Source organism: Ceratotherium simum, chromosome 16, assembly GCF_057802395.1.
Source record: "Ceratotherium simum simum isolate JZ-2026a chromosome 16, ASM5780239v1, whole genome shotgun sequence".
In the NCBI taxonomy this organism is placed as follows: domain Eukaryota; kingdom Metazoa; phylum Chordata; class Mammalia; order Perissodactyla; family Rhinocerotidae; genus Ceratotherium; species Ceratotherium simum.
In genome coordinates, this window is record NC_141915.1 from 56,923,420 (window position 1) to 56,948,206 (window position 24,787).

General features: G+C 44.7%; 1 protein-coding gene across 3 annotated transcripts in view; it reads right to left on the reverse strand.

The window, feature by feature from the left end:
* Positions 1-23,142, reverse strand: part of UBE2O (ubiquitin conjugating enzyme E2 O) — a 59,212-nt gene extending 36,070 nt beyond the window's left edge. For 2 of the 3 annotated variants that reach the window (XM_004432799.3, XM_087441656.1), the window contains exon 1: positions 22,692-23,141. In XM_004432799.3, coding sequence (XP_004432856.1) covers positions 22,692-23,096 — 405 coding nt within the window. In that variant the 5' untranslated portion in view covers positions 23,097-23,141. Of the gene's footprint in view, positions 1-22,691 lie in introns of all 3 variants that reach the window. The other variant, XM_087441658.1, reaches the window with a different exon arrangement.
* Positions 23,143-24,787: the final 1,645 nt, after the last annotated feature.

Genomic DNA, 24,787 nt, shown 5'->3' on the forward strand with positions numbered 1-24,787 from the left:
GGATTGTTGTGGTTACATGAAACCACACGTGATAAAATGGCACAGACTGTACACACACCTTGTGTACCAACGTCAATTTCTGTGGTTATGTGAGACGTAACCCTCGAGGGAAACTGGATGAAGGGTGTAGGAGACCTCTTTGTACCATTTTTGCAACTTCCTGTGAATCTATAATTATTTCAAAGTAAAAAACAGTTGAGGCAATAAAAAGATGGAAGCTTTGTAAACACAAGCAAGGCTTGGACCAGCACGGATCACATTAGCTGAGGCAGAATCTAGCTTTTGCTTTGAAGGACTGCCAAATGACAGCAACTGCAGGTCTGTCTCGGACACCGTCCATTTTCCCAGAGAGGAATCCTCCAATCCAGCACCTCATGCCTGGTCTCGGCGCTCTGGAAGCAGGCAGGGGCACGGCTGGAATTTCCTTTCAAGTGTACGGACTTGCATGGCTCCCTCTTTCAAGGCAGTGGTATGCTGCCCTTTGCGACGCCTGAGGTGCCTCAATCCAGAGTCTCTCTGGTTCCATTTCTCCAGAGCACAAGCCTCTGCCCTCTCTGGTTTGTACAACTGGAGAGGTAACTTGAGAGTTCTCCTTGGTCACTCTGCAGGCACCAACATTTCAGCTTCCTCTGCTCCGTCTTCACTCATCTTCCATCTTCCAAAACCTGAAATCTTTTGTCTATTGTCTTCTCTCTCATTCTTTGTTCTCATGGGTTTATACATTTTAAAAATTCTTTTACTGTCATTGTGGAAGGGTTTCTGGAGGAAGTGGAAATAAATGAATGTGTCCAATCTACCATGTTTACCTAAAGCATGCCAACCAGAGATCTTTAACTTTAATTTTGCAGAGTACTTACATACAACCATGGGACATATCTGAAGATGGAGAGATGATAATAAGTCAACAAAAACAAGAAATCACAAATTCAAAAATTAGAAATCCTTAGTTTAGACATTCACCTACTTAATTTAGAGACCAGTCCATCTTTGAAGGTTCTTCCAGTACTGCTATTCTAAGATTTGAAATGGTGGGAAGGGAAAAGAAAGTACAACTCCATTAGAAACTCCCCAATCATCTGAAAGGGCCACCTATCTGCTCCTACAGATGGCCTTTTGTTTCAAATGTCAAAGAAGCTTTAAATTCCATAGATTGCTGTGATTCAACATGACAATTAGAACTGATCCAGAACACGGCTAGGATCTGGGTGGAAGAGACTGTCAGTGTTATGAGGCAGGCATGGGTAATCAACACTTTACACACTTAGAAAATTAAATTAAGGCCGGCCCTGTGGCTTGGTGGTTAAGTGCGCGCGCTGCAACGCTGGCGGCCGGGGTTCGGATCCCGGGTGCGCATCGAGGCACCACTTCTCCGTCCATCCTGAGGCCGAGTCCCACATACAGCAACTAGAAGGATGTGCAGCTATGACATACAACTATCTGCTGGGGCTTTGGGGGGAAAAAATAAATAAAATCTTTAAAAAAAAAAAAAAGAAATGATTCATACATTAAAAAAAAAAAAAGAAAATTAAATTAAATTCTTAAATGCTAAACTAAAAACAATCACTGAGAAAGTCACAAAACATAAATAGCAGCCCATGTGCCCCTCAGCAGACAGCCACCCTCCTTAAAGATGGAGGATTTGTGAAGTAACAGTAGCCAAGACACACTCAGAAAGCTCAGGGTCTCTGCTACCAGGCACCGTTTGTCACACACAGGCATCCTCTCACACTTCTGAGCATAACCATGCCTTAAACCTGCCAAATGGCTACAGATACGACTCAGTTACCAAAGTACATTCATGTCAAGCAAAAAGCATTTCATCACCTACTCCATAGGAAATATTATAACCCATACAAGAAAGCCAAAAAAGTGGATGGTATGGTCTCTGTCTTTGAAAAACTTCAACTGTCACTGGCATACTACGCATAGTTCATGTGACTGGTATTTGAAAGCTTGCCCTATTGTCCAAGGAGCCCTATTTAGCAACCCCTTTCTTATTCCAGGGTAACTGTGGAGCTCCAGATGTAAAACAATTAGAACTTTGTTCTTAGAAAGATTTAGAACTTAAAGACCTTTCAGTTTATAAGGGTCTCAAATCCCCTAAGCATATTTAAATAGGAAAGGAGGTTAAATCCCCACGAAAGGCAAGACACCTGGCACAGACCCCAAGGACACAGAGAGGGCACCTACCACAGGAGGCAGCCCACCTGCCAGACTCTAAAGGACCGAGAGAAGACCCAAGTGCAGGGTCTATTAGGCAACTCAACAAATAACCCAATTAAAAAAATGGGCAAAGGATTCATCCGAACATTTTTCCAAAGAAGATACAGTCATGCACCGCACAATGACATTTCAGTCCACGAAAGACTGCATATACGATGGTCCACCTATAGAACAGTGGTTGCATGAGATTAGTACCATACAGCCTAGGTGTGTAGTACGCCATACCATCTAGATTTGTTTAAGTACACCCTATGGTGTTCACACAATGACGGAAATCGCCTAATGCATTTCTCAGAACGTATTCCCATCATTAAGCAACACATGACTGTATACAAATGACTAATAAGCACGTGAAAAGACGCTCAACATGGTTAGTCACTAGGGAAATGCACATCACATCATGATGCGACACCACTTCATACCCACTAGGACGGCTATAATCAAAAGACTGACAATAATAAGTGTTGGAGAGGATGTGGAGAAACTGGCACTCTCATTCATTGCTGGCTGGAATGTAAAATGGTGCAGCTACTCTGGAAAATGGTTTGGCAATTGCTCAAAAGGTTAAACACAGAGTTACCATACGACCCAAAAATTCTACTCCTGGGTATAATACCCAATGAGAACTGAAAATATACGTCCACACAAAATCTTGCACATGAATGTTCACAGCAGCCAAAAAGTGGAAACCACTCAAGTGTCCATCAACTGATGAATGGATAAACAAAATGTGGCATATCCATACAATGGAACATTACCTGGCCATAAACAGGAATGCAGTACTGACATGTGCTACAATATGAAGGAAACTTGAAAACATGCTCAGTGAAAGAAGCCAGACACAAAAGGCCACATATTATACGTTTCCATCTATATGAAATGTCCAGAATAGGGCAAACCCACAGAGACAGAAAGTGGTTACCAGGGGCTGAGAGGAGGGGGAATGCAGTGTGTCTGCTAATGGGTACTGGATAGGGTTTCTTTTTGGGGTGATGAAAATATTCTAAATTTAGCTAAGTGATGATGGGTGTATAAATCTTTGAATATACCAAAAACCATTTGAATTGTATACTTTTAAAAGGGTAAATTTTATGGTACGTGAATTACATCTCAATAAAACTTTTTTTTTTTTAAAAAGGCAAGCCAGGTTAAGCTGCAATTAGCAACTCTACCTGGTTCTATGGTCTTGAGTAGGAAGTTTTCTTGGATATGTCTCCTGAGTCATAGTATAAATCCTCTAAATCCTCTGTATTATAGATTTTATTTTTAAGGTCAAATACCAGAAACTGTCTCAACTATAATTAAATCACCAGAAAACTAAAACCAGCACTACTGACACCCTCTACTTCTACTCCTAGAAACTAGATGGGCGTCCTTCTGTGGACTTTTCTTTCCTTAAGTCTTAGTGTCTTTGTACACTTATGGCTTCCATCAACCTCAAACTCAACCACTTAGCATCTTGAGGCCTTAGTTCCTCGACTATAAGATCAAGGCATCAAACCAAATCATCCCTTCCAGTCCCAGCACTATGGGCCTACACACACGCTAAAATCTAGTACACAACCAACATCAATCATCTCAGGGGCTCAGTCAAAGACCCCACCTACACTGAGCACTCAATAACTGAAAACTTACTCCGATGTTACCAGCACAGAAGAGGAAAGCTTGAGGTGTGAGGGTCTATGGGAGAGATGGAGAGGATGGAAGCCCCAACATGTAGGAAACACACTCCTACCTCGGGAAGTATCATAAAGGAGATAGTCACAGTCCCACTACGAGCTGTATCATCTGAGAAATGTCTCAATGGAGCCACAGGAAAGAGATGGGGATTCTGAGCACTGATTCAGATAACGCCTCACCCTGGGGAAAGGAAACAGAGCCCATGTCACACGGCCAGTCTGCACTGGGGTTGTGTAGGGTCCTTTTGGAGTTCAGCTTTTGCTCCTGCAGGGACTTCCAGGGGTAGCCCCGGCCAGAGCCCTCACATCTAGTGAGCAATTCTGACTGGGGCAAAATGCCAAGAGTGGAGCTGAAATGCACTTAAAATGTTTCTGGGAATGCTTTTTCACTTAAGCTTTTTAAAAAAACTGTCTTCCCCCTCCCCGACAAAGGTCTTTTGATTCAAATATCTCAGTGAGTCCCTCCACCCCCATCAGTGGCATCCTCTAGCTACTGAGAAAACCCTGCCCTAATGGAGGGCTGGGGAGCAGGTGCCAAGGAATAATAACGGCCGACCCCTGCTATCCCCGACAGCAGAGCTGGTCTCCCCATGAAGTGCACCAAACTGAATCCAGCTCAACAGTCTGGGATGAAGGGCAATACTTCAGAGACGAGAAAGAAGGAAGTGACATGCAGGGATGACACTGAGGGGCAGGACACACTAAGTCAGTTGCTCAATGCCACAAAGCTAATAAAGAGGAAAGTAGAATCCTGGCCAGGTTTGCCTGAATCCAAAGCTGTGACCTGGCAAGTGCAGAACAGTTGTACGGAAAGCTACTATTCACGTTAAAAAAAAAAAAAAAAAAATATATATATATATATATATATTTATACACACACACCCCACATACACGTTAGAATATGCACAGAATATAACCGATTATATCTGTTGAGAGTGGCAGTTTCTGGGGAGTGGAAACAGTAGGAAGGAGACAAACATTTCACTACATATTCTTTTAAACCTTTTGAATGTTGTACCATCTGCATATATTATCTATTTAAATATATATAGATACGCACATGCACAGAGATTAAGATTTAGATTTAGGCGCCAGCCTGGTGGCATAGTGGTTAAGTTGGTGTGCTCCGCTTTGGCGGCCCGGGGTTCACAGGTTCAGATCCTGGGTGCAGACCTAAGCACCACTCATCAAGCCATGCTGTGGCCGGCATCCCACATATAAAATAGAGGAAGATGGGCACAGATGTTAGCTCAGGGCCAATCTTCCTCACACACACACACACACACACACACACACACAAAAGATTTAGATTTAAAGTCAGTCTATGGTGCAGACAAGCTAATTAGCAGTATTTCCCCCTAGACGTGCAATCCTATTTACTTTGTGGGCTTCCAAACATGATGGGGCTAAATTATTCCCTGATTAGTGACAACTACTGGTCAGCGATATGCTGAGTACTGCTCAAAGGCTATCTCATCCAATTCTCAATAACCACACAAGATTCTGCCTACTTGTCTAGTGTGGACACTGAGCAACCGCAGGTCTACATGCTGACTCTAAGCCCTGTGTCTGAACTACCTCCTGCCTCCCCTGGCTTACTTAACACCCCCTAGTCCAGCCCTCTGCTTGGGGAATGCATGCCTTGAGCTGAAGGTACCCCAGACAGGCCTGCCTGTTCTGCAGAGCTCAGGGACACTTCCCAGCACAAGAATGGCTTATTTCCTGGTGACAGCAGAGTACGGTCAGAAAAATGCCCAGGCAGCTGACCTGAGTTCTAGTCCTCTAGATGCTGCCAACTAGCTGGGGACTCCTGCATAAATCACAAAAAAAATCTCACCAGCATGCTGGGAAAATAGGCATTCTGAGATGGAAATGTAAATGAGTACCACTTTTGGGGATGACAGTTTGGTAAAATGAATCAAAAGTCTTAAAAATGGGGGGCCGGCCCTGTGGCTTAGTGGTTAAGTGCGCGCGCTCTGCTGCTGGCAGCCCGGGTTCAGATCCCGGGCGCGCACTGACACACCGCTTCTCCGGCCATGCTGAGGCGGCGTCCCACATACAGCAACTAGAAGGATGTGCAGCTATGACATACAACTATCTACTGGGGCTTTGGGGGAAAAAATAAATAAAAAATTAAAAAAAAAAAAAAAAGTCTTAAAAGTGTATTCCTATCCATTGACTCAGTAATTCCATTTAGGAATTTATCCTAAGAAACTTAAAGATGTAGACAAAGATATTTAAAAAAAAAAAAAATATATAAGACGTTAGTCCCATTATCTAAAACTGTGACAACCTGGAAACAATTTAGCTGGTCAAAAGAGGAGACTGGGGGGCTGGCCCCATGGTGTAGTGGTTAAGTTCCACGTGCTCCACTTTGGCAGCCCAGGTTCTTGGGTTCAGATCCTGGGCACAGACCTACACCACTTGCCATCAGCCATGCTGTGGTGGCGACCCACATACAAAAGTGGGGAGGATTGGCACAGATGTTAGCTCAGGGAGAATCTTCCTCAAGCCAAAAAAAAGAGGAAGATTGGTGTGGATTAGCTCAGGGCAAATCTTCCTCAGCAAAAAAAAAAAAAAAAAAAAAAAAAGAGGAGATTGGTTAAAGAAACTCAGGTTCGTCCACCTGATGCAATTACGTGCATTCGTTAAAAATCATGCGGTCAAAAATTTTTTTTGAAATAGGAAGAAAATATTATGACACAGGAACACCTCTACCTATGAGCATTCAACTTACTAACACTGTAGACAGGACAGGACCAAAGCCATGTTCCAGAAAAAGGGCAGTCCTATGTGGCCTTTCTAACTGGGCCTGTACTTAGTCTGCATGTGTTTCACAAACATTAACCCTGTCACATCTGAGAAGAGCAAAGGTGGTGGGCACTAAAGCTGCTGACAACGGAAGGAATTTCACTATGAAGGCCCCCAAGAAACAGATGACAACAGAGAGAGAGCAGAAAGACCAGGATCAATACTTTAAGAGTACATGCGATGAGCTGATCAACAGGAGAAATGATTCTGAAGGGCCGAGCGTATCTCTGCAAGGTGCCAACAGTGGTGTACCTTTGCAAGGGAGAGTGAAGTGAGGGCCAAGCTGCAAGGACTGCACACCACCTGAGGCTGAAGTCCACAGCTGGTCAAGCTTCAGAAAGCTGGGAATCGAGACCCTAAAGCCGAAGCAAAGTAAAAGTGTCAAAGAAGTTGGTGTTATTGGTGTTTTTTGTTTTTAAAATACAATCGGGGAATGACTGCTTAGGTTTGAGCCCATGAGAATTGGTGTAACATCAAAGTGAGGGAAGATGTCAAGCGGCTCCTGAGGAGTTTCCTAGGACACCTGCAAAGGTTGTCAAGGAGGGGTCACCTGCACAGCACCAAATCTGACAGGTTTTCAATGCAGATGACACAGTCTGTCATGGGAATGATGTCTTCTAGAATACTGATCAACAAAGAGGAGAAGACCGTGTCCAGATTTAAGCTGCCACTACTCAGTGGAAATACACATGGGTACCACAAACCTGAACCTCACTTGGACACTTGCAAACAGTCTTTTTGACCCTAACCTGTTTCTAAGTTTGTTAAGTGGTAGTGCTGGTGGTGGGGGGGTGGTTAGAGTTAGCACAGTATGTATTTTCGTAAACAGAAATATTTATATACTCACAAAAGACTAGAATAACCGTCCACTAAAATAATAAAAAGCAGTTATACCTGAGTGGTGGAATTATAGGTGACTTTTTAAACTTATTTTTTGTATGTTCTTGCATTTTTTGTATTAAGTGTGTATAAGTAACTTAATATAACTTGCAATCAGAAAAAAAGCTATAAATATAAGACAAAAGAATAATCCCACCAGTTTTTCTTCAGCATTGGAACACCAGACTGAACAACAGGCCATTAAGCCTGAGGACTTTCCCCACTTCCCCGACCCTTGGGCCCTGCACCCCCACACCCCCTTTCTCACTCTGCATTCACCTGTTCACCTGCTGCCACTTTGGCTGCCAGCCACCACCCCTCTACTCCAAGTGTTCTCCAAGGCCACACATGACTTCTGGACTGTCTCTTTTTAGAGAGCATCTTGCTTGACCCCTTCTCTCTGGCATCAAAAGCTGTTGAACAAAATTCTTCAGAAAGATAACTCTTAGAGCAGAGGATGAAGTGTGAATTAGATAAAGAGAAAGAGAAAGATCAATTACAAGGGTTTTTTCCAACATTTAAAAGGCAGTTATGCTAAATGCAATGTAGTAGGGTGAGTTGGATCCTGGAACAGAAAAATGACATTAGTGGAAAACTAATCCAAATAAAAGTGTGTTGTTTAGTTAACACTGTGGAAACAATATTAATTTCGTACTTTTGACAAATTTATCGTATTATTTAAAACGTTAACGTCAGGGGAAGTTGGGTGAAAGGTACACTGGAAACTACATGTAAGATCTTTGCAACTTTCCTATAAATTTAAAAAGTGGTTTTTTAAAAAGACGCAATTATAAGGGCATGAAATAGGCCAACAACAAGAATAAAAGAGAGACAGAGGACAGACTGACTACCCATTTCTTTTTTATTCATTTTTCCCCCCCAAAGCCCCAGTAGACAGTTGTATGTCGTAGGTTCACATCCTTCTAGTTGCTGTACGCGGGACTCGGCCTCGGGTTGGACGGAGATGTGGTGCCTCGGGGCGCGCCCGGGATCCGAACCCGGGCCGCCAGCATCAGAGCGCGCGCACTCAACCGCCAAGCCACGGAGCCGGCCCTGACTACCCATTTCTAAGCAGGTACTCTCTTCACATGGATGATTCTGGGCATCTAAGACATACTGCGTCCAAAACGGAGAGTGTCCTTACACTTCTCTGTCCACACTGCTATTACTGACAGCACTCTCACCTGGTCCTGCGCTCAAGCAGCCTGAGTCTCTGCCATGCGCCCCTCTCACTCCCTGTACATTGGGGGACCAAGTATCTACAGTGAACATCTATTACTTTTATGAAAGGGTATTGTTTAATGGGGACAGAGTTTCAGTTTGGGAAGATGAAAAAGCTCTGGAGATGGATGGTGGTGATGGTTACATTGCAACGTGAATATACTTAATGCTACTGAATTGTACACTTAAAAATTATTTAAATGGTAAATTTTGGGGGCCATCCCAGTGGCGTAGTGGTTAAGTTTGCCCACTCCGCTTCGGCGGCCCGGGGTTCACAGGTTTGGATCCCGGGCACGGACCTACGCATCGCTCATCAAGCCATGCTGTGGCAGCATCCCATATACAAAATAGAGGAAGATGGGCACAGATGATACCTCATGGCCAATCTCCCTTACCAAAAAAAAAAAAAAGGAAAATTTTGTGTTATGTATATTTTACCACGATAAAAAACAAAAAATGTAATGGCTCCTTAACGCCTTCCTGATCATCTGAAAGCCCTGGGCAGGCAGACACCCATGGTTGCAGCCCTGTCAGTCTTACACATGCTTTACTTGTTATCCTTAAATGCCCTTCACAGCTTTGTGCCTGCCACCCTGAGAAAGCTTCCCCAACCACTCCATCTACCTCTCTATTCCTACCACTCTAATTCAAAGCTTTATTACTGCTCGCTCAGATTCAAGAGAGCCCAATTTTAATTGGGAGTTGGGTCCCAAGGTCAAACTGAGCATCGTCAAGATTACCCTTGAAAGATCCTTAAAACTATCACCAAGTCCAACACAGCAGTTTTCCCTCTAGCATTGGAGCAGGTCATGCTTCGTTCACTGAATATTGGATGATGTTGTTGGTTCACACTTAGGGGCCATTTTGTATGAAAAATCAGTACTTTCAACACTCCACACCATGCATATATTTGTGATGTCATGAAAATTAAATGTATGAAAGATACAACTCGCCTGCATTGTAAAAGCCTCCTAACTGGTTTCCAGGCTTCCCAGCCTCCACCTAACCCATCTTGTAAACTGCTGCCAGATCATTCACTGCAAACTTTGAAGTGGCTCCTCACTATATATATATGTATATATAAATCCAAACTCCTGAGTCTACCATTCAAAGACCTTTATACCACATAGCAAGTGTGATGCAAAGTCTTTGAGGGGCAACTGCCTGAGTTTAATTCAAGCTCTTCTACTTGCTATGTGACCCTGGGCAGCCTCAGACCCTCCCTCATCTATAAAATAATAACACCTACTTCACAGAGTTCTGCCAGTGAGGCTTAAGGGAGCTAACACATATAAAGTGCTTACGACAGTGCCTACAATACAGCAGGTGCACAATAAATGTTGATTGTTATTATTTGCAATCAGATCCCACCTCAGCTGCCAGCACTATCTCTCACCTGCCTTCTCTTTATACTCCATCTCTAGCTCAGCAGGTCTCAAAATATGGTCCAGGGATTCCTGAGACCCTTTCAGGGAATCCAAAGTCAAAACTTTTTCATAACACTATTAAGATGTTATTTGCCTTTTTCTCTCTCATCCTCACATAAGTCTACGGTGGAATTTTCCATAGGCTACATGATAAGCGATGATGTCATTGCTCTGATGGCTAACAGAATGGGTGCCTGGGTATTCTTGGGTTTTAAATTTTGTTTTCATTTCTTATATGGTAAATATTGACATAACCCACATAAATAAAAGCTCACTGGGGTACTCAATAATTTTTAAGTTTAAAGGAGTTCTAGGGCCTCAGTGAACTATTTCTCACAAATGTCACACAAACTTCCTGCCTCTACTGCCTGTTCATATTGCTCTGCCCTTCTGGGATACCCTCCCCTCCCACCACTGCTGTTCCAAATTCTTCTTACCGTTCAAGGGCTAGCTCAAAAGCTACCTCCATGAAAGCTTTTCCTAATGCTCTCCCACCAAACTCCTTCAGAATTTTAACTGTGCCCTTCAGATGGAACTTAGCACTTTCTACCTTATGCATCTTCATTCATTCACTCAATGAACAAACATCACTGAGCACCTCCCTTGAGCCAGTCACTGTTCTAGGCACTGACAGCAGTGAACGAGACATTTCTGTCCTCTTACCTTCTGGTCGAGGAGACAATAAACAAGGAAATGAAGTAATCAAACTTCAGATAACGTTAGGTGCTATGAAGAAAATGAAGCTGAGTAAGGGATTAGAGGGACGTTTTCTCTTCTATCAGACCAAGTTTCTGGAGCAGTGCCATCTAGTACAGTAGCCACTACAGAAAGAAGAATGTAAAATAGTCCATTAATTTTTATATTGATTACATGTTGATATATTTTGGATACACTGGGTTAAGTAAAATATATTAAAATTAATTTCACCCGTTTCTATTTACTTTTTCAAATATGGCTCCTATAAAGTTTAAAATTACAGTTGTGGCTTACATTATATTTCCACTGGTCAGGACTCTTTTAGAGCAGAAGTTGGCAAACTACGGCCTGCTGGCCAAATCCAGCCTGCCACCTGTCTTTTAACTAAAATTGTATTGGAACACAGCCATGCCCATTCTCTGCTTATTGTCTCAAGGCTTTCACACTACAATGGGAAAGGTGAGTAATAGTGAAGGAGACAGTATAGCCTGCTAAGCCTAAAATATTTACTATCTGGCCCTTTACAGAAAGTCTCTGGTCTCTGATCTAGGGGGCAGGGCCTGTGTGGGTGTGTGTGTGTGTCGGGGGGCGGGTGTCTCTGTATTCCCACAGCACCCAGCCGGTTGCAGGGGGCAGCTGTGGAGCCAGTGAAAAGAGCCTGTGCTCTGGCAGCACGTACAGGCTGGCTCGGGCCCCTCACAACCTGGGTGGCCTTGGGCAAGCTAAAGGCATTCTCTAGGTTTTAGTCTCTCCCTCTCTAAAATGGGGACACCGGCCACTTTAGGGAAAGAGTAAGATGACACATGTAAAGCATGTGTTACACCGCCTGGCACACAGCAGGAATCCACTGATTCTGGCTGGATAAAAGATAGCAATTTCAATCATTTTCCTCTTGGACTGGTTGCATTATACTCATAACAACTATCACATTTTTATCCTAAAAAGAAACGACATCCGATGAAACATCTTAGCAACGACTGTGTATTCATATTGTTCCGTAGGCAATGGGGGAGGGGGCAAGAAAGCAGGTCTTTCAAACACTAAGGCTTTTCTAACACTAACACTATGATCTGAAAGCACTGCCTGGTCATTAGAGGCACTTAATCAATTTCCATTCCCTCCTGTGGCCCATCTTTTGACAACTTCTAGCATTAACACTGCTACTACAAGACTAAGCAGAGGGGAGATGAAAACCTCAAACAAGTTACATACTTAAAACCTGGGAACAGGGGATAAAAACTGAACCTACTGATATCAACAGGGTTTTTGAAGGACCTATACGTGAGTCCAATTCAAAGAGTAGTCCGAACCAGTAGAATCGGCATCACAAGGAGCATATTAGACATGCAGATTCTTGGGCCCACCCCAGTCTGACTGTTTCAGAAGAATCTGTATTAACAAAGTGACTCCATGCACTTTAGCCTTTGAGAAGTACTGGTCTAGACTTCATTTATCCATGCCCCCCCCCGACCCCCGCAATGATAAACAGGGGTGGTTATAACCATTTTTAATAGACAGTGCCTATCTCCCTCAAAGTAAGAGGCTATGGCATAACCACCGCAACTCCAGACTGTGCTAAGGGTGCTGAGGCAGGCAGAGCACAAAGCCCAAGCTGTGTTCCTGGTTAATTTGCAGTTGGGTTGACATTTTCCAACAGAGCAGTCTCACATTAAAAGACTCAACCATCTCCTAAGGCGAGGACTGCATGCCTATCACCAGTCAAGAAACTCACACACGTGAATGTAGGTTTGCCAAGTACTTTCAGCTGGGTTATTACAGCTGCTCCTCATAACAGTGCATTATCCCCATTTGATAAGCCGAGAAACTGAGGCTCAGAGAGTGTGGGTGATTCCACCAAGGTCTTGAGGTAACTACAGGTGTTACAACTCAGGTGTCTTCTAAATGTTAAATTGGTGCTTTCTCCAGATTGCTCAGAGCCACAGTGCCAAATCCAAGGACTTGAAGGAAACCCACATGGGTGACAAGCAGGGAGACTTTTCACTGGCTTCAAAAGACACAGCCTCTCAGTTCTCAACCCAGCCCATGCTCCTGGGGAGCCTGTGGCCAGGAGAGTGTCTCAATTTCTGCTGGATGTTAACCAGTAACATTTCAACTACAGGTGACACCAGCTCTAGCCAGCTCAACCCAGCTCACTGTGCCTGTACTCTGCCTGGGGAGCTTCAAGATGGAGGTTGCTAGATTGTAAACTACAATATGGTGTGTTTGATTGATCTGCTCTTCCTAGCATTACGATGCCCACATGTCCCAGTCCTGGAGAAATTTTCATAGAGCTCTCAAAACAGCCCAGCTTGGGCAATAAAGTACATGCATGGTCAACATACCTAGCACCCTAAGGGGAGAGGTGTCAGCTGACAAGGGGCCCACATAGCTCTAGCACGGACCATGAAGCATCTGGACAAAGGCTAAGCCCACTCTTTCTAGGTAAGTGGGAAGGATCTGGTCATTCACTCAAATGTGAGCCATTCAGAATAAGCTTTCACAGAAAGCTCTGTTTCTCAAGAAGCTTCTGATCCAGCAAGAGAGAATCTGAGTGTGTTATCAAAGTGCCATGGGGTGTTGGAGGTAGGAAAGAGCTCAAGCGAACTGGGGAAGCAGTCAGGTTAGCTGGAGTCAAGTGAAGAGGCAGGAGATTAAGTGTGAAATATAGGTGAGGAGCCTTGAATGACAAACTAAGGCATGACAAGAGGCTGGGTCCTGACACAATCCAGGCATTTGGGAGGTCAGCCTGAGGTGCTGTCAGCTAGGCTGAAGGGGGGTCTAGAGGCAGGGAGACCAGGAGAGATCAGTCCAGGCACAAGGCAACCAGAGAGCGAACCAGTGTTGTAGAAAGGAAATGCAGAGGATGCAAGAGGCATTCTGAACAAAGATTTGATGACAAATTAGAATGCGGGTCTGACACCAAAGGTACAGGCAACAAAAGAAAAAAATAGACAAATCAGGATTCATAAAATTAAAAATGTTCATGCATCAAAAGATACTATCAACAGAGTAAATAGGCAACCCACAGGATGGGAGAACATATTTGCAAATCATATGTTTGATAAGGGATTAATATCCAGAAGATCTAGAGAACTCCTAAAACTCAACAACAAAACAACCCAATTCAAACGTGGGCAAATGACTTGAATAGACGTCTCTCCAACGAAAATATATAAATGACCAATAAGCACATGAAAAGATGCACAACATCACTATCATTAGGGAAATGCAAATCAAAACTACAATGAAATGCTACCTCTCATCCAGTAGGATGGCTACTATCAAAAAAACCAGACAATAAATATTGGCGAGAATGTGGAGAAACTGGAATCCTTGTGCACTGTTGGTGGGAACGTAAAATGGTACAGCTGCTGTGGAAAACAGTATGGCAGTTCTTCAAAAAAGTAAAAATAGCAATACCATATGATCCAGCAATTCCACTTCTGGATATATACCCAAAAGAATAGAAAGCAGGATCTCAAAGAAATATTTGTACACCCATGTGCATAGCAGTGTTATTCACAATAGCTAAAACATGGAAGCAAACCAAGGGTCTACTGACAGATGAATGGATAAGCAAAAAGTAGTCTATACATACAATGGAATATTATTCGACCTTTAAAAGGAAAGAAATTCTGACAAATGTTACAACATGGATGATCCCTGAGGACATTATACTAAGTGAAATAAGCAAGTCGTAAAAAGACAAATACTGTAGGATTCCACTTATATAAAGTACCTAGAGTAGTCAAATTCATAGAGACAGCAAGTAGAATGGTGGTAGCCAGGGGCTGGGGTGGGGAGGAATGGGCGATTAGTGTTTAATGGGTACAGAGTGTCAGTTTTACAAGATGAAAAGAGTTATGAGATGGATGGTGGTGATGGTTGCACAATATTATGAATGTATTTAATACCACTGAATTATATATCTAAAAATGGTTAAGGTGCTAAATTTTATGTTACGTATATTTTAGCACAATAAAAAAAATTTTTTTTTAAGAAAAAGAATTAGGATGGGGGCCCAAGAAGGCAAATTTAAAATGATCCCAAATATTCTGATTTCTAGAAGATGGAAGCTTGAGTATTTAGAGGTATCATCATGTCCGTTACTAACTTACCAATGGCTCAGGAGAAAATATATTTATATACACTTATAAATATAGAGAAAGTAAATACGGCAGAATGTTAACTGCTGACTCATGATGGTTGGTAAATAGTAATCACTGGCCTAGTCTTTCAACTTTTCTGTATGTTTGAAATTTTTTCATACTAAAAAGTTGGGAAAAGAAATTTTAAAAAAATTCCACAGACTTGGAGGTGGGGAGGGTAGTTATAGTCATAAGATTTTATACCCACAAAGCCTGAGGTTCTAGAGGACACGACAGAGCTGTCAAGGAAGCTGCTGGACGTGCAATGTGGACGTTGTGCAAATGCAGGTAGGTACCAGCTGCAGCTACAGGAGCGGACAGGAGCACTGAAGAAAAGACAGGAAGGGAGAAGTGAGGATCGGAGAGCACAGATCCTTGGAAAAGTCTCACAGAGAGAGGTAGGAAGAAAAAAGCAAAAGAGAGAAAAATTTAGTCCAGTCTGGTATAACAGATCCCAACAGAAGAAGGTTTCCATTAAGAGGGCACGATCGATCACATTAACAAGGCTGCCGGGTCAAAAGGACAAGGACTGAGAAAAAGTCCGTAAATGCAGGGACCAGGAATTCACCAGTCCTGTGTGACCTTCAGAGAGCCGTTCACACCCTGTGGTGTGAGAGGCCAGAGAAAGGCTCCGGGGCGGGCAGATCACGAGGAAATGGAGGCAGACACCCCTTCCCACCAGCGGGGTGCTGGGATGCCACCAAAGCACGCTGGGGCTAGGGAGAGAGGCTCTTTCTTCCTTGGCTTGAAGATGATATCATCAACCTTCAGGGCCCTTCAACTCCCTTAAGTAATTAAACAGTCAGAGCAGACAAATATGGGTATGCTTTCAGCACGGAGTATGTCAGGTCCTGATGCTCCCAGAAGCCACACAAGAGACACAGAAGTGTCTGTATTCCTTCCCACCTGCACTTAAGGGGGCTAGCAAGTACAGTCCTGTGGATATGCCTGTCACGACAGCTTCACGAGCCCTCAATCACAGTGGAATCTCCCACAAAAAGGATCAAAATTAAAACAAGGAGGAAGAACCTCATCAGAGCTGCCGAGTGTGCAAGACCAGCTCTCATTTGCAAGACGCAAATGAAGAACTAACGCTCTGTTTAAGACTGCAGGAAATCTCTCTTGCTAGCTGGGCGGGTGGGGGGGGGTGTTCATTTTACCATTGGATAGGATTGACTGCTTTTTTTTTTTTTTTTAGCACTACTCAGTATCTTAAGTTCTTAACATTTTAAATTGTCATAATTAGAATGAATCTTCCCCAGCTATGCTATCAATTTAAACCAAAAGTGACCTGGTAAGTATCTTATTCTTTTGACCTAAAGCAGAAAACTAAATGTTTAGGTCTCTCAAAATATGCAAACAAACCAAAAACCCCTCAACCAACTAGTCAACCAGATTTAACCCAAAACAGACATTCATTCCAGTACTTACTGCCTAGCTGAATACTTCTGAACAGTATATCATTTATCTCAATGTTTAAATCATAAAAACTTGCTTTTCACAATCCTGCTTCAGAAGAACACAGTATACCTATGGGCAAAACTAACCAAAAGATCCATTCAACACAGTCAGCCTGAGTCGAAGGACATGAAATCCTCAACCGCAGAATGCAGCTGAAGAGCAAAACAAGGGCAAATAACCTTGCAGTAGATAAATTCAGAGGGTTATCCATTAACATGATTCAATTTTATTCTGAACTACAAAAATTCCAGTAAGCGCTTTGCTTTCCCTGTCTCTAACCACACATATGTCAGGTGGTTCCTAATAGAGTCCCCTGAGGCTGGCGGAAATGTCAGAAACAGAAGCAATTCTGAATGTGCAGTCCCGCTCAGGAAGAGCTGCAAATGTGGATGCAGCACCACTAAAACCAAGACCTTCTCTGGGCTTGGTATCCAGTCACTGGGCAAATGGAGCCTCACGGAAGAGTGGCAGTTAAAAATGCCAAAATCCTGGTAAATACAAGTGATAACGAAAAAGCACTTTTTAAACGTTCCTGATTGCCATTTTCTCCCTTTAAGTATCCATGTAAATTAGCAGCCTCCCATCCCCATCCAGAAGCAGGCTAAGCTCTGGGCAGGGAAACTCCAGAAGCTCTATCAATCAAAATAGGAGCCGAGATCACGCCCTCCAGGGTTAAAACTACAGGATCGCTCTTTAAAAGAGAACCCCTTGTCACAGAAATCGCCCTAAATCCGACTTTGAGAGGACCACCAGGGGCAGCTGACACTGATCACGGCCCCAGCACTACTGTGATGGCAATTCATGTTACGCACTATAATCGCACCCCTTTTGTAAAGTACTGGCCCCATAGAGATTCCACTGGATTCCATGAGGCCCATGATAAAATAGTAAAAAAGAGAGAAAAAGCTCCCCTTGAGAGAACAGGGAAATGAAAAAGAGAAAAGCAGAGATAACAGCCAAGTGGGAATGGGGAGGACACATTAAAAGACCTTTAATGTCTTAAAGCAAAAACAGGTGGAGAGCAGTCACATCCAGGGCAACTGAAGGAAAAGGAACTGGAGCTGAGCAGGACTCAGCCTCTGTCTGAGGAGTCCTTCTGAACCTGCCGCATGACTCAGCATTCCCAGCAGGAGGGTGACAACAGCAGCAGGAGAGGGGACAGGAGGTGTCTGGAGGCAGGAGGTCAAACTGGATTTCCTAGCACTAACCATTTCTAAGACAACATAGAAATGCCAGTTACCGTGTGACTTATTTTGCTCTGGGAGGTGGAGGTGAGGAATAACCCAGTGTTGGAATGAATTAGACTTAAAGAGGTTGCTTTCATTCAACATCTAGGGGCATTCACAGGTTCTCTAGAAATAAAATGTGTTTTTTGACAGTTATTTTGAGAATGACTGAGGGGCAAGGGAATGAAGAATGCAGAACAGAAGCACAGCACAAGTACAAATACAGAGTTTTTTCCATGGTGCTTCCCAGCCATGATCTCCCTCCCTCCTGGCCACTGGTACACCTTCCACCCATCCCAACACCCTGCTCCTTACTCTCTCCTTCACCTATTGCTACCTCCTACTCCACTAAGACTTTCAAGTGTTTCAAGACTGCATGACTAATGCCAACCACAGGGTTTGTGACTCACGTTTGATCAGGGTACTCGATATAGTAATGATCTATGAAGCCTAAACTTAAACATTCTCAGGTGAGAGCAAACTATATTTACTTCACTCCTCCACTTATTAGCAGTGTGACACTGGACAAGTTACTTAACCTCTTTGTTCCTTAGTTTCCTCCTCTGAAATACGGCGATAATAATAGTTCCTAATTCACAGGGTTGTTGTGAACATTGACTAATACACAGAAAGCCTTTAGAGTACCTGGCACATAGTAACACTATATAATGTTTGTTCTTCTTCTTATCTTAAAATACAAAAGCAATTAACTCTACTATCTTGTAATTCATAATCTCATCACCTGTCTTTTAGGAATTTCAAAAGATGTCTTCCAGATTCTGAAAAATATATACACATACACACATATATATTCATTCCATTCCCCCTCCTGGAGGATGGTGGACTTTGGCAGGTGTTACTTTAAACGTGCATTACTGAATTTCTTATAAAATACCAGAGGAGGAGTGAAGTTCCTGTGTATTTACATGAGGCTTAATAAAGAAGTCAAATCTATAATCCACCAGGTCTCAAGCAACAACAAGATCAATCAGGAATTCCCACCCTACTGAAACAAACCCCCCCCCCCCCGCCGCACCTTTTGCGTCGCAACACACCTCTTTGGTTGTAGCACCACCCTGTGACTCAAAGAAGTAATATTCTGAAGGGATGGGGCTGGTTCTGTCTGATGGACATCAGGATGGTGTCTGCTAATAGCCAAGTGGCCACCCCAGGCACCACCCAGCTACGCTTCTGGTTATTCCACTCGTGCAGGCTCATTTCAGAGGCTAGAAAGACAGACCTTGTATTTTATTGCAGAGAGAGAAAATGAGGCAGTGACTAGTCCAAGGTCATTCAGAGTAGGTGACAGCCAGGAAGAGCACTCAAGGGTTTTGACTTCCAATCACAGGACACAAACACGGGCCCTTCATCTGGTACAAGTGCCCTTGACTCAGGCAGCAAGCCAGACAGAGGCACCACCATGGCATTGAGTCCCAGGAGTTAGAAGGGGGGAAACTGAAGGACAAAGAATAAAATCACAGAACAGCTGTGAGAGTCTACAGCGCTGTGATCCTATCTGAATAAAGTGCAATTAGATGCACTCAGTCCTGCATCTTGGTTACCCTTACCTAACTTCTTCCTACTGCATCACAAGAACAATTGCTTTTAATGGGTCCAGCACCTGGACAAGCGAGGCAAGCAAACTTCACATGCTACGATGCTACACCTAAATAGCTTTCCCCATGGAAATGTTGGTCTGAGTAGGAGCCAAAAATAAACCGAAAAGCCAATACCTGAGGGACCTGTCATCAGGGATGCTACACACACACATAGCCTCACAAAAGCTGGGTGATCACAGACAGACAGCTTTAATTTAGAGACATGAAATCTCAAACCCCACGAGACCTTGAATGTCATGGCAACTAAAGCAAAAGAAACAAGAGATGGGAAAACTAAACAGGGAGCTCCCAAACCTGGACTCACAGACAGCAGTCTGCTCTCTTCCTTACGGGGGCCATTCTGTCCAACCATGACAGGTGGAGAAGAGAAAGATCCACCATGTCTAGCCAGTGCTCAAGAAGGCAAAGAGGCTGTTGGCATTTGGCTTTATTCCAAAATTTTACTCAAAGGCTGACCACTGATAGGGAGGGGGTAAGTTTCTGCAGAGGAGATCCGTGGCCAAATGGGAAAAGTTTCAAGTGGATAAATCAGCTACTATGCCGAGGACGTCAGGAGACTGAGGGAAGGAAGGAGCACAAGCTGCGTGCCTCTTTTAAGTCCTAAAGAAGCTTAACTTTGGCTGCTGGAAGCCTCAGGAACTGGACCATAAATTCCACAGTTCCAAGGAAGAACTACTTATTTTGTTTCTGTTGATAATTTTCATGGAAGTGGCCAGAAGACAGTAGGACTTGTTGGCTAGCCTCTTCACCTCTCTTTTTGAATTTGTTCATTAAAAACTTAATGAGTTTAACTTAAAACTTAACAAGAGACTAATCGTAAGCCTTTACTCATTGCCCACCAAATAAACATGAAAACTACAAAAATATTCCACAGCCTACTAAACATTTCACATTAAAAGGGCACTATTTAAAAAATTCCAATAGGTGGCAGCTTTAAAAAAATGTTTCCCAAAACTGTCACTACATTATTCTATCAATAATTGGGTTCTCAAATCTCATAACCAGATTAGGGATGGAGCAAGAATCAGAACCTAAATGCTCAGTCTCAGTCTAATGGTCTTTCCATTACAGCACACTGTCACCTCAATGGATTTATAAACAATGGGAGGCGAGAAGGAAAATCTTCCTAAGCCACAGTGCTGCAAGGTCCCAGGACCCATTCTACCACCCTAATCGGTGGCCAGGAGCAAAGCAGGAGAGACGTTCAGATGACCAGGGTCATTTGTGCCTAGGGCTCATAGTAACAGAGAGCTACCTATCACGTATAAACTTCCCCCCCAAACAAACCCATTCACAAGTCCTAGAAGAAGAACTGGGTCCTGCCATCTATAAATGGACACTGCACACCACCACTTCCAAGAATTCCTGTGCCCCTTAGCTTCTGCTAAGCTCAGAAGCTACAGAAACTACAATTGCAAAGAAAACACCACCACTAGAGCCACAATGGATTTTAACAAATTCAAAGCAAGTCACAAGAGGGCAGCTCCAAACTATATCCAAGCTGGTGCCTTAAAGTTATTTTCTATTTAATTTCAAAATAGGTATTTTAAGTCAAACTTCATATAATTACACATGGTGGGGGAGGCAGACGGAATGTAACTGTAAACAAAGTCAACCACCAAAATCAAGATGAACAGGAGCAACTGATAAACATGGCAGCTCCCGGTAGTGTGCTGGGCTTGCCTCCTGAGTCCCAGGGCAGGAGGCCACGACACAGTCAAATGAGTTGCATTCCAGAAGTCACAAACCTCTAGAGAAGATAGTTAGGGAAAAACATATTTTAAAATCCCACAGAAAGACACTAACAACCATTTGCTAGTAAAACAATGCACAAAGACAGGACACACAGCAAAAATCTTCTCTTCTTGACATAATACTGGGGGTAATTTTTAAGAAGCATTCTGCTCCAAAAAATAATATCTTCCACATACTTTTGCACATGAGCTTATAATTTCCTCCCCGAATCAGAGAAGCTATTGCCTGATTTGCATTTCTCTGAGGGGAAGCCAGGAGTCCTGTGTGCGGATTTCTGTCTGTGGATGCATGCGCACTGGCAAGGAAAAAGATCCTGCTGGTATCAGCAGTCACTTCTGCCACTAGGAAATGGATCACAGGCTCTTCCTGGGAGTGGGGCCTTTTCCCCTGCCTGAGCCATCATCACAGTCCCCCTTTGTAGTGTGGCATGAAAGCCGCATTCCTCTGTGGCCTTTGTCCCCCAGGGTGTGAGAAACCCAGATTAACTTCTAAAGTCCCTTCCCCTGAAATCAGACCTCTCAACATCCCAGGCAGCTGAAACAGCCCAGGCCTGATTCCTGCTTATAAATGTTTTCTTGAAGGGGAGAAGATGAAGAAGGGTTGAAAGATACAGGGGTGTGTGTGTGAACCACTGATAGGAATTCACACTCAGGAAAACAAGACACGAAAAGCCACCAAACCAACCTTGGTTCAAGGTTTCAGGTTTATGATGATAAACCTCTTTGTTTTTGTAAAACTGCAATATTCACCAGCCTCAACTCAATACCATTTGGGAGTCTGATGTCTGCTTAACAGCCTCTAGTCAAGAAAAACCCTTCAGATTTCCAAATGGGTGGCTCTCCTCCATCCATGGTTCTACAGTATTTTTTTCAAGAAGTCCAACTGCACTTAGGAGTCATCAATCCCAATCGCAGCTGTCACATCACCCCCCCCCCAGTACTATTAATATCACGGCACTGATAATGATTTTACTCACAAAGTTCCCCGCAGCAATTAAAATGAGGCAATAAGATAAAACCAAAAGGAGTTGGGTTTCTTCACCCATAATAATGCATTCTGTAATCTAGTGAACTTCTCGGGTTTTTACAGTGCCCGAGTTTTTCACCTCTATCCTTGTTTCGGAATGCCCACAACCCCTCCCTGCACCGACCCGGCAGGGCCTTCCTTTCCGGATGCACAATGCAGTATGTAGCTCCTCAGGGGTCAGCAAAGCGCCGCGCTGGGGTAATGCCAGCGTGCCTCAGAGCCCCAGGGGTTCCCCACCGTGGTGGGTCCACGTTCACAATCCTGAGGCCGACACTACAGCATAGCACAGCATGGCTCGGAAGTCCCTTCGCGTGGGGAAGCCGGGGCCCGGTGGCCCAGGGCTGGTGCAATGACTTTGCACCGGAGCGTCCCCTCCGCTGAGGCTTGTCCTCTCACCTCGCCCCACTGCAGCTGCACCATTCTGGGCAGCGCCTCGCACACCTCCCCTCCCTGCCCTCCCCGGCCTAGGGCTCGAGCAGCTAACTCCGTCCTCCCGCCGGCCCCTGTCCGCCCGCCGCACCTTGGTCTCCTTCACGTGCTGCTTGACGCCCTCCGGGTACCACTGAACGCGCACGTAGCCGCGGCGCAGCGGGCTGGCCCTGCCCTCCTCGTGGCCCGCGCCCCCCGCCTCGGAGCAGCCCGAGCTCCCGCGGCCCTCCTCCTCGCCCTCCGAGTCCGAGTCCTCGCCGTGGATGAGGCGCACCAGCCCGAAGTGCACCGAACCGCGGTAACGGCCCGACACCAGGTCGTGAGAGAACAGCAGCCGCTGCGAGCCGGCTTCGGGGCCGGAGTCTGAGGACGGCCCGGAGGCCGAGTCCGGGGCGGGAGCCGGCGCCGGGGTGGGGGCTGCGTCCGGGGCCGGGGCCGCGGCCGGGGCCTGGGCAGGAGCCGGAGCTGCGGGTGCGGGCGCTGCGGGATCCGCCATAACTGCTCTGTGCGAGTCTCGGGAGGAGGCGGCGGCGGCGGCTGCGGCGACAGCGGCGGCGAACGAGGCACGGGGAGGCGGGGCCGGCCGGCGCCAGGGGCGGGGCCACGGCGCGCTGACGTGTCCCTACGTGCAGCCGTCGTCAGGGAACCGAGTTGCGGTTGCTAGGAGCTACTGCCCCGTCGCTAGGGGACGCTGGAGATGCTGCCGGGACGAGGGGAAAGGACGGACTCCAAGAAGGAGGGGCGGGGCCAGAGGGCGTAAGAATAAAGGAAGCGGGAAGGGGTGGGGACCCAGGAGGAGGCAGTGGAGTGGTCACCGAGGAAAAGGGGAGTGGCCAAGGCGGGGCGGAGGATGGTCCTGAGTCTGTCAACAACAGTTAAATAAGCTCTCTTGGCGTCTCCGGCCTAGTCCTAGGCACTGGGAGGGATACGGAAAAAGCAAGATACAGTCCCTGTCCTCTAGGTGTTTACAATCTAGTTAGACAAAACATACATACATTAGATGGCTAAAAAGCAACTCCAAGGCAGCTTGTAAGCAAGGCTATAATAGATATGTATAGCGTGTATCTAGAGTGTATTGTATTAGGGAATTCCATGCAAAGCTTGGAAGGTCATGACCTCTTAGGGATTGGTCAAAGAGTTGGCGAAGGAGGCCCAGAGAAAGATCAGAAAGATAAGCAAGTATTAGTGGCCCCTGTGGTTTGGCTTTCAACTCATTTAGATGAGTTCAAAGCTCCATGAGGCTTAGTATGCATGGCAAGAGGTAGCATAGCAAGGTAGTTAAGAGTGGGAGCCATGGATTCCAATTTTTGGCACTGCCACTTACTAATCTTATAGAGGTGGGCAAGCTGATAAACTTCTTTTCACTTTAATTTTCTCATCTGTAAAATAGGGGTGATAATGCAGTACCTGTCTCATCAGGCAGTTGGGAGGATTAAACGAAATAGAACAGTGCCTGGCATCTAGTTCCCTCAATAAAGCTTAACCGCATTATAATATTTCAACCCCACCCCCTGCTTCCACCTAGACTAAAATTCTAAATTGGCAGAACTGTTATACTTATGGTCTGCTCCATATTGCCATTTTAAAATATAAAAAGTAATTATACTAATGTGTCCCCTAAGTAAGTTCCAAAAGCTTTAGATACATTCTCAGAGGACAGATTCATAATGGGTTGCTAAAAGGAAGTTAAGACTACTCAAGACATGGCCCTAGCCTTTCTCAGTCAAAATAATTTTTTCCACATTTTTCTGTAAGATCATCAATGACAGATTAGTAAAATGGTTCAATATTACAGTATTTAGGTTCTTTAAAAGAGGCAGGGGCTGGCCCAGTGGTGCAGCGGTTAAGTGCGCGCGCTTCACTTCCGGTGGCCCAGGGTTCGCAGGTTCAGATCCCAGGCGTGCACCGACACACAGCTTGTCAAGCCATGCTGTGGCGGTGTCCCATATAAAGTAGAGGAAGATGGGCATGGATGTTAGCCCAGGGCCAATCTTCCTCAGCAAAAAGAGGATGATTGGCATTGGATGTTAGCTCAGGGCTGATCTTCCTCACACACACACACACACACACACACACAAAAGGCAGGATCCCTGTTCTTTGGGTAGTTTACAGGCTGCCAAGGATATAGAATTACACACATGGAAAAGTTTAAGCACATACATGAAGCACAGATGGCAGCCTAAGTAC